The sequence below is a fragment of the Dendrobium catenatum genome, unplaced genomic scaffold, assembly GCF_001605985.2.
Source record: "Dendrobium catenatum unplaced genomic scaffold, ASM160598v2 original_scaffold_211366, whole genome shotgun sequence".
Lineage (NCBI taxonomy): Eukaryota > Viridiplantae > Streptophyta > Magnoliopsida > Asparagales > Orchidaceae > Dendrobium > Dendrobium catenatum.
The window spans coordinates 1,099,655-1,113,519 of NW_021529777.1; the positions used below are offsets into that span (position 1 = coordinate 1,099,655).

General features: G+C 32.2%; 1 protein-coding gene across 3 annotated transcripts in view; it reads right to left on the reverse strand.

Moving 5' to 3' along the window:
* Positions 1-366: 366 nt before the first annotated feature.
* The window catches only part of LOC110092615 (general transcription and DNA repair factor IIH helicase subunit XPD), a 32,421-nt gene continuing 18,922 nt past the window's right edge, over positions 367-13,865 (reverse strand). Inside the window, exons 3-11 of one of the 3 annotated variants that reach the window (XR_003699817.1) lie at positions 12,611-12,693; positions 12,128-12,531; positions 11,843-12,036; positions 11,430-11,610; positions 10,431-10,555; positions 8,279-8,369; positions 3,192-3,271; positions 1,641-1,730; positions 1,302-1,332 (exon numbers count right to left, since the gene is read on the reverse strand). Coding sequence is in view for 2 of the 3 variants with exons in the window: in XM_028692476.1 (XP_028548309.1) it covers positions 894-1,139; positions 1,254-1,332; positions 1,641-1,730; positions 10,431-10,555; positions 11,430-11,610; positions 11,843-12,036; positions 12,128-12,531; positions 12,611-12,693 (1,402 nt within the window). In the remaining variant the exon portion in view is untranslated. Of the gene's footprint in view, positions 1,140-1,253; positions 1,333-1,640; positions 1,731-3,191; positions 3,272-8,176; positions 8,370-10,430; positions 10,556-11,429; positions 11,611-11,842; positions 12,037-12,127; positions 12,532-12,610; positions 12,694-13,865 lie in introns of those variants that run through there. The other 2 variants (XM_028692476.1, XM_028692477.1) reach the window with 2 other exon arrangements.

The window sequence follows — 13,865 nt, forward strand, 5'->3', positions numbered from 1 at the left end:
AATAAAATTGAATCTGATTGAAACCAAATAAATGATTTTATTTTAGAATATGATATTTGGTTTAAATTTTTGTAGAATCAACATTAAAGATTTGGTTTACAAAAATGACAAGCCTAGTGAATCGAACCATGCTTATTCCTTTTTTCTTCTAATTTCCCTGCTGATGTATTTATTAGGCTTATTTCTAACATTAAAGATAAATTTGCCTTATCAAGGAACATTCGAATTTTAAAAATTTCCTGTTGATTCTTTTACATGAGGGATTTCTATCATAGTTATTAAGTCCATAAGTCCCATCTTGCTTGCTATATATATATATTTATTTGGATGCTAAAAGAATAATTTCAAATGAAGTAATATTTCAAAAAATATTGAGCAAAAATTATCGTAAAAAGCCAGGCATCCATTAGATGATACACAGATGGAGCTGTAAAAGCTAAAACTTAAACTTTCGAATGGAAACATCAATCTAAATCCTCTGGAGGAGATTTTTTTGTACCTTGAGGGAGTTGATTTAGCATGGCCCTTCAAATAGGCCAAATCAATCCACAAAAGCCAAATTGGCCAAAGGTAAATTACTAGAAGTCAAACTAGGCCAAAAAAAATTTAGACCCATTTTTCAGTCGTTTTACACCATTTTTTAATTATGATAAAAATCTTCATAATATTCTAATTTTAATTATTTATTAAGATTTATCTTCTCTTTGGTAATAATAGATTTGAATTGCATTTAAAAGTTTGTTCTTATCCATATAACTATATTTCTATAAATAGAGGTATAAGATGTGTATTTTGATAACTGAATGAATGAAATAATTTTCCCCGTCATCAGAACAAGTCACAAAATTCAACATTGAGTAACAGACAAGAATAATTAATAAGAGGAATCTTGACTATAGCATAAATGATAACAAACACCCCATGCTAGGGTCAAAATTTATAATATCTTTTGACATTGACTGATGGGTTGAAATAATAGTTGGAACATTCTTCATCAGGATATTAGAAATTGGTAATACGATGCAAAACTTAGTTAGGAAAATAGTACATACAGGATAGTACCTTTTATCAGCAAATATCATCATTCCATAGTCTGCTTTTGAGCGAATTACACGGCCAACACATTGAGCGGCTTGCCTCTGCCAAATTTTGTCGAAGAGCATTATAAGGCTTTTCAAAGAATAAACTAGAAAAAAGGCCTCATGTAGAAAGCCCAGCATAAGATCATATGAATCAAGATAAAAATTAAGTACCAAAGCATCGAATGTCAGGAAATCACCCTCCTTTATTTGAAATGTGTCACGCAAATACTCTAACCGAGCAATCAGGATTCTTGAAAGAGAATGCAACAATAAGAGAAGTGTGAATAATAAAATAAAATTAGAATAAACACATAAGCATTCAGGAGCATCTTACGTTAAGGTTTCGTTTGGGACGACTTTCTTACTTCTTTTTAAAGCAGCTTTCTAGTAAAAAACTATAATTTTTGTACTAAAAAGCAGCTTTAAGAAGCAGTAAGAAAGCCGTCCCAAACGAAGCCTAAATTATCATGAAAAATATAAACTTCTCCTTTATCGAAATTATAATTGGATATGAATGTAAACAATTAATGAGGCGTAAGAAGGATTAATGGTGCATACCTGCTAAGAGTATATTGGAAAGGGACACCAAACATGATCACAAGTCTACCATAATGTTTATCAAAATCAATGCCTTCGGCCACTTTACCCCTGCGAAGATTTGAGAAGTGAGTCCAATAGTTGAGTTTCTAGACCATAAGAAGGAAATTCTTTGTCGATACTAAATAGTATGAGTGGGTGAATCCAGTATGTGTAAGTTTATCAAAATGCATGGCAAGTTTATCAACTTAAATTTTTAGAAATAGGCTAGCTTTTTCTTCGAACCTTGATCAAGCAACTTTGTAGACTATTATAAATAGTCTAGTTATAAATAGCAATATTAATTGTGTTATAAACTAAATCCTTCTTCCACTATTGATATAAAACCTTACTAAATAACCAGGAAAACCAATGTACGAAACCGACAATACATGAGAATTATCAACACAAAGTAACCAAGAATGTAATTACGAGAGATAATTAGGCAATCTGAACTTGGAGAAATGTGAAGATTGAAAACAGTGGAATTTACAGGCAGCTTATAAGGCTAGTTGTGATGATGAAGCACGGGAGCAAGGATCTTGATTGCAGCAGCAGCACTGCAAAACCCGTTGCTATTTCAGTTTTTAAACAACAGAGCAGTGGCATCTAAAGTCAAACCCAAGGATTAGCTGACTGTTTGTAGATGGAATTAGGAATATATTTGGATGCGTGGATTAGAAAGGTGCAAGGCTTAAGAGGGGTGGAAGCAGATCCTTTTCTGCATTAAAGGTGTGGAGGTTGACCTCCTGCAGCAGGCTGAAGATGCGCTCACGCTGCAAAGAGAAGGTGCATGACCTGCTTTGGGCTCTCCCGAGGTGGAAGAATCAGTCCTCACCCAAGGAAGAAGAGTAGACTGAACGCGTGCATATGGTGACTTTTGATCTAAGTAAATTCTCCTAAGGTGCCGAGAACTCTCTTCCAAAGTTAAAAGATGAGAAACTCACCAAGAAGATAGGAAACCTAGCATAGCAGGTCGTCATGACAACCTCATCTGATGACAAAGCTCAGCAAACACAATGGCAATCTCATAACTGATATTATGCTCGACAAAAAGTGAAAGCACGAAGGGCAACACTAATACAGAAGCCAGTAAAAGTGGTATAAGGTCCGCTTGGGAAACAATTAGCAGGAAGCGTGGGGGGCTTAAAAGTGCCACAATAAGGTAACTAAAGGAAATCTGGATGTGTATACACATCACAAGCATAAAAAGTAAATTTTATCAGAGTAAGCTAGATCTTTCTTTTGGATGATTTCTATTCTTGTTATTGCAATTAATTCTCTTAGTGGCAAGTGTGTGTGCCTGATTGAAATTTTATCGAATGTAATATATGTTGAATGCCTTTCCATAGTAAATCTTGATCAATGAAGGCATTTTATAAATGTTGACTATTTTCAAGAAGAAATTAAGATTTTCGAAACTATGAAACAATTTTATTGTCTTTTCAAATAAAATATTAAAATTAACTAACTTTTAATGAAATTAAGAGTCAATAACTTGTAGAATATAATTTGTGTATTTTCATTTTATACCTCCTCTAGGAATCATGTCACACATAAGTGGGGCAAATCATCAAGGTAAGTTAAGAGATCGTCATAAGGATGATATTTTACTGGGATAGCAAAACCAAATAAGAGAGTTATTAGCAAAACATGATCAACCAAGCACAATAATAAAAAAAAAATAGCAAGTGACCTGACATATTGAATATGAACAGCTTATGCATGAAAATATTCACAGGAAACTAATGATTAATTATGGTCATTGTAAAGTTTTTGATATATTCTCCAGTTCCTCCAAAGGGAAGACAACCTTTGGGTTTTCTTTCTCAAAGAGATTTTAACGATATCTTCTTATTACTTCCAACAAAGGATAATCTTTGGGTTTACTCCTTTAAGAAGAGATTTTTAACAGTATGCTCTTGCAATTCCAAAAGGAATGATTTATCTTTGTTACAACCATGAAGGAACGCCACTTAGGGGTTGTTTGGTTTGCTGCATTTAGGGTGTAGAGTTATCCAAATGCAGGGGTTTTAATAATTTGGGTAGTTGGCTAGTTGAAAAATAAATTCAAGGTTAAAAAAAAAAAAAAAAACAAATGCAGTGTATTCCATTCTAGTTCATTTTTAGTGTATTTGGAATTCTTCCGATTTGGGCGATTTTCAAATACACCGCAAACTCAAGTGCATTTGCCACCCCTTGCTGGACACCTCCGCCCTCCGGCAACCACCGTCTACCACCGCTGCCGCCTTACAGACATTTCCACCACCACCGGCCACCACCTCCTACCCCGCCAGCCGTCGCCACCGTTATTCACTTTACATTGCAATCACTTTACTTCAAACCAAACAAAAAAAAAGTTCTGTCATCCTAAACCCCCTTTACATTTATTCAAACAACTTCAAAATATTTCTTTTACACTGTATTTCTTTTTCAAGCAGCCAAACAACCCCTAAGTGATAAACATCAGGAGTTCATATCAATCTTATCCAAAGATTCTAGTTGTTTCTAGTTTCTACTAATTGGATATTTTGTCACATATTTCATTTGTTCAAAAAGCTAATTCTATCTCCCAACGAAATATTTTGGCAGAGATTTCTTTTGTTCTGAAATCTTTGAGAAACTAAAACCATTTTCTTCCAACAGGATGTTTTCACATGGAATCATTGAGAACATAATTTAGTCTTCTCCCAACAAAATATTTTGGCAAGAATTTCTTTTCTTCAAGAATATTTTAGAAGCTAATTTTATTTCTTCCAAAGGATTGTTTCGCGAGAAATCCTTGAAAAGTATATCCAATTGTATCCCAATGGAACATTTGATCATTGATTTGGTCAAATGGCTGTGTTCGAACTATCAAAACCTATAGTCAATATTTTATTTAGTTTTAAATCATATTGTTGTGATTCCATGATGGTGTAAAACTTTATTAACTAACTCTAGAATTGATACTCCTGAGATCTTCATTATATAGTAAGACCCTTTTCTTCAAGATTGTGAGCAGAAATATAAGATAGTTTTCATATATAAATTTATATTTTAAATACGAAGATCAAATATTTGTCTAATTCTTCAATCCCATCAGAGTTGCCACTAAGGGTGTAAATGAGTCAAGCCAAGCTCAAGTGACCCTTGATTAGTAAATTGATTAATTAATCGTGTAAGAGCTCGAGCTTGACTAATTAATCGAGTCAGAGCTCAAGCTTGATTAATTAATCAAGTTCAAGTTTGAGCTCAAACTTTATTCTACGAGTTCGAACTGCCTCAAACTTTTAATAAAATCTTACATGAATTTATATAATAGAATTTTTACTCTCTCTCTCTCTCTCTCTCTCTCTCTATATATATATATATATATATATATAATTTTAATATTAATCATTTTAATTTAAAAATTAATGAAGAACTTATAATCTAATTATTGATGTTTTTAACGGATATTTTAAATTTTCTATTAAAAAATAAAAATGAATTCTATTATTTTAAAATATATTTATCTCATAATGACTCAATATTTCATGATTAAAATCTCATCAATTTCATTTCTTTTTCTTTCTATTTAAAATATTAACATTGATTAACAATAATGACTTAAATTTTCTAAAATAAACAATAAATAAATTCCTTAAAACTAACCTTCCCCTTCTTCAATTGCCCGATGAGCCTTAGCCTTCGCCTATGCTTGATGCAATCCAACTGAAATAGGAAAATACTAGGTCAAACCACCATGTGTCTGAACACAAGTAACAACTCCTACATACATATCCTTAATGACTTGAATATAAGCATTATTAACCATTTCTTTTCTAGAACTCTCCATAGCACTACTCTTGGAACATTATCAAATGCTTTCTCTAAATCAATAAATATCATATGTAGATCCTCCTTATTCTCTCCATACTTCTCCATCAAACCTCTCAATAAATGTATAGCTTCCATAGTAGACCTACCAGACATGAATCAAAATTGATTTTGAGAAACGTTAGTATCACACCACAACCTATGCTCCATAACTCTCTCACATATTTTTAAAGTACAACACATAAACTTAATTCCTCTATAATTTGCACAATCTTGTGCATCACCTTTATTCTTAAAAATATGAACCAACACACTCATTCTCCACTCATCTGTCATCTTTTAGTCTTCAAAATAATATTTAAAAGTTTAGTAAGCCAAGAAATGCATTCATCTCCTAAGCATTTCCACACTTCTATTGGAATATCATTAGGTCCAACAGTTTTTCCACACTTCAGTTTCTTTAAAGCTTCTCTAACTTTGATTTTACTAATACGCCGATAAAAATAAAAATCTTTATTTTCATTTAGGGTGTTAAGGTCACTAAAGTCAATCGTATTCTTATAATCTTCATTAAACAGTTTATAAAAACATCTCATCTACCTTTGTTGAATATTCTCTTCTAATAAAAACACTTTTTGATCTTCATCTTTAATACACTTCACTTGAACTAAATCATTGCTACTCTTACATCTTTGTTTGGCTAACTTATACATATATCTTTCGTCATTCTTAACATCTAATCTATTATATAAATTATTAAAATCTAAAATCTTTGTATCGCATATTACTTTCTTAAACTCCTTATAGGCATCTTTATATCTTTCCTAATTATCAAAATTTTTATAGCTAAACCAATTTTTATTACAAATCTTCTCATTTTTTATCTTTACTTACACATGATCTCACCACCAACTATTTTTACTTTTAGTATTGTTTCCCTTTAATACTCCAAACACATATTTTGCAACATTCATAATATCACTAGCTACTTTTTGTCACATAACATTAGCTTCCTCAAGAACAAACAAAATCTTAAAATTTAGAATCTTACTCTCAAAAATATTTTTATTAATATTCTTTAATTTCCCCCATATAATCCCAAAACAACGATTTACTTTATGTTTTATTTTCTGCCCGTTCATCTTATAGTCTAAAACTAATAAACGATGTTGTGTACATAAGCTTTTATTCGGAATAACTTTATATTCTTTGCAATTTAAATGATCTATTATTCTTTAAAGAAAATAATCAATCTGAATTTTACTATATCCATTCTTATAAGTGATGAGATACTCATCTCTTTTCTTAAATAAAGTATTAGCCATTGTTTAAAATTGCATAATATGAGGCTCATCTTAAGGCCCGCCTTAGCGCAATTCTATTAAAAAATGCCTTGAGGCTTACGCCTTTAGCTTTTTTATGAGCCCAGAGTGGTTGAGGCCCGCCTCACGTCGCTAGCGTGAGAGTATTAACAATTACAAAATCCTAAGCTAAAGAAAAATCTAATATGATCTTACCACATTCATTAGTTGCTTAAAATCCACAGCCATCACGAATGCTGTTAAAATAATTTATCTTTCTGCCAACATGTCCATTTAATTCTCCTCTAATAAAACTTCTTTTTTAAGAGGTATCTTTTGTATTAATTCTTCTAAATCATTTTAAAATTTTAATTTTGAACACATATACAAACCTACCTGAGGAGCATAAGCGCTTATAATATTAATAATTTTAACATCAACAATAATCTTTAAAGCTATAATTCTATCTCTAATTCTATTAATTTTTACAACACTATACTTCGAACTCTTATTTATAATCACATCTACATCATTTCTAGTACGGCTCTTACCAGAATATCATAATTTAAATACTAAACTATCAACCTCCTTAGCCTTCTCTCCAGACCATTTAGTTTCCTGAATGCATAAAATGTTTATTTTCTAATGAATCATAATATATATTAATTATATTAATTTACCTGTAAGGGTAATTATATTCCAAGTTCCTGTCATAGTTTTAGTTTCATGGGCAAACTTCTTTGCCCACATCCATCCATGATGTGGGAACCCTTGCCTGTTTAATACTGCACTCGGGCAAATAATTGAAATACAAGGAAGAAAAAATGTCGAGAGTTATCATCCAATGACAATAATTTGAGAGAATTGGTTTTGTTTCATTCCAACATTTATGTAGCATTTATACAATTCTAGAAAAGCTTCTAAGACGAAACATACAAAATAAGAGAATAATAACTATATGTTACACAAGGCATTGAATTGATGACTAAAATAAAAATCCCACGTATTAATGAGATGACAGCAGAAGAAGAATCAAAGAGAGTAGAAGTCTTGGCAAGTGCAAGTCCTAACTAGCAAAAATTATGTACCTATTTCATAAAGCATAAATCCCATTTCCTTATGAAGTCGCCCATATGCCGATTAACTAACTCAATCTAATCATAGGTTAATGTTATTTAGACGTTTTCGATAAGGATTTCTCATAATGTCTGATGAATTGAACATCATGAACATAAACTAGCAAAAGGTAGTTCAAGGATATGAACTGTAACACCCCACAATAGAACTACACTGTACTGCAGAGTGCAACAATAATAATCATAATATTTCCATCATTTACCTCTCAGTTCTGTTGAATTCATTTCAGATCTAAATAAAAGATCATATAACATCATTTGAAATAATAAATGAAGCATCTAATAATTCCCCAAATTTCATCACATCAAAGACTTTGTACAGAGCCACTAAGGAAATCCAAAACAATTCATAGTAACACTACATTAAAACTTCTTTACTAACCTTAAGAGTAGATTACAACATTTAAATAAACATTTACATAAAACTTAAATACTTGCATATCAAACTTCTTCCACTTTTCCTTTTCTTTTTCCTGTAAAAATAGCCAGCAAAAGGTAACTGGTAAGCTATGAGGCCCAATAAATTATGTAATTTAAATAACAGTTATAATATAAGAAGAGGATAAATAAAAATCTTGAAGTCATAAAGCATTAAACTCACCTTTAATGATAACAACATAAAAAATCTTAATTACATTATTTCTTACTTTTTTTCGAAGTTACACTTAATATCAAATTAAATAGGTAAAAGGCTTGGATATAAATTCATAATAATATTCAATAGAGCTCAGGTATACCTGGCATTATCGTCATTGAATTACATTGAGGTCCCTTTTGCCTCATTAGGGGTCCCTTTTGCCCCACTTGCTTTGCAGGTATCTTTTTTTTTGGTCCCTTTTGCCCCACCTGCAATACAGGTTTAGTATTTGGGTCCATTTTGCCCACCTGATATTGCAGACATTATATCATAAAATAGACAATATTTACTTTTAACTTGATATTCCATACTTCATACTTCCATAATTTATAACTGATTTCACTTATTATAACCTTTCAATCAATCATACGTTTTTGTGTAGTAAGATTGTGATACACATTAAATTGAGAAGAAAACTTCTTTGCATAGTATTATCAATTAAAAAAAAGATTTAAATAATCGCACTTAGATATCTATCAAATCTCTCTTATTCTCATGTACAAACAATTATGAATACTCCAAACTATTCTCATAATGACTAACAAAATTCTCATAATATATTTCATTTAATAAATGAAAAGACATAAGGAATTTATCAAACATTCTTGATCAATAATTACATAACTTACCTTCTTGACGAGTGGTCCCTTCCAAACCTACACCCCGCAACTTTCTCCTTTGATAAACAATTTCAGATTCTCCTCTCTACATTATAAGTCTGATACATCAAGATATAAGAATTATAATACATTCCTATAAACTTTATTGATTTTATATTCTAGAAAAGATAATGAATCACTATCATTACCCTTCTTTCCAAAATTCCTTTTCTCTAACTAGATCTATTCTTCTTTTAGATCCTTCTTCCAAATCCTTCGAAACCCTATTGTTCCCTGTTTATAAATTAGATAGCACACTTATCACATTAATCATATTTGAAACTTAGCAAATCTTTCTACAATTAGTTAAGTTTACATACCTAAATGTATCTTCCCACAAGCACTTCCCTACAACCAAAGAATCTGAATCTGTTTCTACCAATATCTCTTCCAAGTAATAATGTTGAATTCCTTTCTTCCAGCAACCGAACCTTCACTTTAATATTGTGCTGAATGCCTCCTTATTTGCTCTTGTAATGCTGAAGGAAATCTGCCCTAGCCAACTCCTTCCAGCCGCACACCCTCCTTGGCAACGGTTCAATTTCTTTTCCTGTACTAGCTGCCCAAGTCCACTAGTATTTCTCTGTTGCATGCAGTTTTCTCCGATCTCCAGCAATGCCCCTAGCGTGCTCTTTCTGCTCTCTGCCTCCTTGCCGAGCGAACACAGGAGTAGGAGAAGAAGAATACGATTTATCCAAATGTGGGCCCCAATGAGTCTCTAACCGCCCTCTTATCATAATACCTTTTCCAAAAGCTTCCATTACACACATCCATTCAGATTTTTAGTTTAATTAATCAAATAATTATTTAAACTAACACATTAATTTTTATAATACTTTATTATTAAACTGTACCTGAAATTTCGGTTCTTACATGAACTGCTTCTTTAAAGAATAATTTTTAAATATGAAGCATCTTAGTTTTGAAACAAGAATAAAGTGGGTCACTTTTGAGAACTTCCATGCTTTTGAGAAGATAGAAATTCCATTGTTATTCTTAAAAAAATCACCAGGCTTCCTAGGGAACTAGTAAAAATCAGATTAGTCTCAAATTATTTTTCAGATAATTCCTTCAACAAGAAATCCAAGACTAAATTCCTTCAAGAGATAAAGCACGTAAAAAAAGCCACACAAAATAGAAATATCCGAAGCAATACTATTAAGTAGTTAAGTAATAATAATTTCTCCACAGGTTCCAATTCAACATTTTTAGCAATTAGCAGAATTTAAAAAAAATACCTGGCTATAGAAAAGAAAACAGCACCTCTACCACAATCACATGCCCTTCGGTAGTTATCAAGAGCTAAAGTAGTCTCCACTACATCCTGAGTTTCAATAAATACAAGCTTATGCTGCATGATATCCTGCAGAGAATACTCACTATCACTGGACCAAAACATAAAGTTAAGGAAAATAAGCAAAAGACCTAATCAAACTTTTGAAAATATATTTGTAACAAATTAACGAACCAGTCATGCTATGCATATTAGACACGATAAAAATTACAGAGTGACGGGATTCAAGGAAGAGAGTTTCTTCATCTTTGTATGTCTGTCTACCTTTTTCCGTTACTAAAGGGTAGTTTTTTTTTCATGCTGAATCCATATTACACCTTGTCCATCCATGAAATTTCCTCGATGTGGCGGCTCATGAATCATTATCCCTTTTGATTTACTTTTTTTGTGGATTATACACAAGTCACAAATAATAATCAGTTTTATATCTAGTCATGAAAATTGTATCACATTTGCAAACAATTTAGGTACTTTACATAAAATAATGGGATAAGGAATTAATTACTAAGAAATGCATATTAAAAGTATGATTCAAAGAACATCCCATAAAACATAATTTCATAACATTGAATCTCCAAAAATGAATAATTAAGGGAAAAAATTATGCAAAAATAAAAATGAAAAAGGACTATCCATTAAAGTGCTCAACTTAATAATATATGATAATCATTAACGGGTCAAATGAGAATAACAATAATTAATCATCAAACTTCTCTTGTTATTTATTTATGTCATCTACGTAGCTAAGAACAACATTGAAGAAGCATATTCACGTGCAAAAACTAAAGCAAATTGAGGACTATATAGCTGAACCGTATGTAGTACATATTATGATGATTATGATTAAAATATGCACAAGCAAGAAAACCCAAAAGAAAAAACGATTTCCTCAAGTTTATAACTCCATATAAAAAAAGTAGTCACCTAATACTAAGATTGTTACCTGTAAAATGCCCATTTCGTTCCAACTGTTCACAATGCCATCCATATAGGAGTAACTAACAAAGAAACAGACAATGCCATCTGGGACGGCAGCAACCATTTCCAATAAGAGCCGTCCGTAGTTCCTCACAACACCAGGATCACTGCGCATATCAAATTTCGTACTCACTGGTAACTGGTCACTGACAAAAATAAGAATGCTTTAGGCATGCTGTACAGCATCAAAACACTTAATCAAGTAATTCTTGAGAAGGTTCAAAGTAGATAAAGCAGAAGAACTACGGATTCTGTAAATGTCAACTTAAAACAATGAAAATTTATGCAAAAGCAAAAGCATGAAAAACCATGATTCTATGTAAATGGATTAATTAAAAGCATGATAACAAGTTGAATTCAGATGATTTGCAATCGTACCTCCCTCGTGTTAGAACCATCGGACATATACAATCACGGGTCAAGGACATTGTAAAACTCCGACTTATGACAGGATTAAAATTCAAAAGTCGAGGATAGAGATCAATAGGGCTTAAAGTTCCAGATGTAATTATAACTGACTGGAAACGATCAAATACAGGCTTTATGGCAAGTGATGCGTCATGACAACTAAGCTGTGCACAAAATAACATGGTAGTGGTTAGTTAATCATGAATTTGATAATATATTGCATTATCAGCATAATTAAACAGATGAGAGGAAAACCTGTAAGATAGGGTCTGGTATGTGAGGCATTCTCTCATCAAAAGGTTCAATAATTATAGAAAAACCCCTTGTATATGTACCAACCAAAGTTGCAAAATCACAAACAGTTTGAATGTGTAGAAACTCATCTGTCTCAGTAATTTCAAGAGTAAGCATTAGCGAATACAGCCTGTCATAGCAGAATTTCAGCATTTTCTGATCAATTCCAGCTTGTGCATTTATTGAAGCAACAAAAGCGACAGGTACTTCTGTCTCCACGCTCTCAACTTGCAAACGACCCTTCAAATATTGCACCAGCCTTCTTAAGACAGCTAAAAAATGCTCTGCTCTTCGAATATTTCCAGGCACGGCCTCCTTTAAAATATCATCAGGCAAGGCAGGATTTGCAAGCCAAGTATCAGTCACTGAAATCAATAAAATGAAATAATGGCGCCATATGGTTTGTGGAAAAAGAGGTTAAAGATTTGTTAAAAATTTGCATACTAGGTAGGTTTCCTCTTTGTGCCAAACCTTCAACCAGCCTGTTGTACTCTTCCCGCAACCGACCAGCATCCGTGGCCTTGAACCTTTCTAACAAAGCAACAAATAAGCAATTAATAATCAGATTTCATATGCAAGTGAAAACAATTCAGTTTCATATAGACAACAATAAAGTAGTCGGCCAAATTGCATTTTCCACGCAAGTCTTCAAGTTAAGTAAACAAATTACAAAGACATTACTAAATACTTGCCATTTTGATCATAACCAACTGAAAAGGCCATCACTGCCAAAAAAGAGAGTTGAAAACTAAGAAAAGGAATTAATCTCATGAATCTAACTACCCAAAAGTTATGGACTTTAAGGATCAGAATGGATGTTAGCCTCTCTGAAAGAGATATCTAAAAAATAATTTGTAAGAACAAAATGCCTGTGAGAAACAAAGGTTAGAAATAAGCAAAAAAATCCAAATATCACTGCACATGGTAGCTGGTATGATTCAACGTAATTGACATTTGCAAGCAATGTTTATAAGAACAGGACTAACTCTAAGATAAGGATAGACCGTATGGCAAGTTTATGCCTTTTAGGCTAATTAATGTGCTAAAGACGTTTAAGACTTAAGAGAATGATGACATATCGTTCATCATTTCATAGGAAGACTTTCTTGGTGTCTGTAGTCTTGGTGTCGGTTTTGATGATTTTATTATAAACAGTAGACTAGATAGAACAAGGTCAATCACCATAGGAAGGTGCCCAAGGTTGGTCTTTGAGAAACTCTTTATTAAATTGAAGAGATGCATGCTTACTACTCTTAGTGGTCATCTTGATTACAACATACAAAATATAGGCGTTTTAGCTAAACCTATGAAGTTTATAGCTATTCGAAAAATGGCCTCATCTAACCAATATTCATTAAGCTAGGTGTTTGAAGTTTGCTAGCTTCTATAGGACTTCTATTAAAAAACTTAGAATTCTTATGGCTTGCATCACAAATGGCCATAAGAAAAAGTATTTTTGTAGAGAATCGATCCACTTTTGACCATGTTCTTCATCCGTCTAGAATGAAAACTTGATTTCCCACATATTGCTAAAGGCTGGTCTACGATTTGCAACAACTTAATTTGAATGAGAGAATATATATATATATATATATATATATATATATATAATTAGAATGTTTGACTTGTAGAAGTCGTCTGCCGAGCTAAAACGAAGTCGTTGGCTGGGTGCGCATAGGCGGGCGAGTAGTCAAATAGC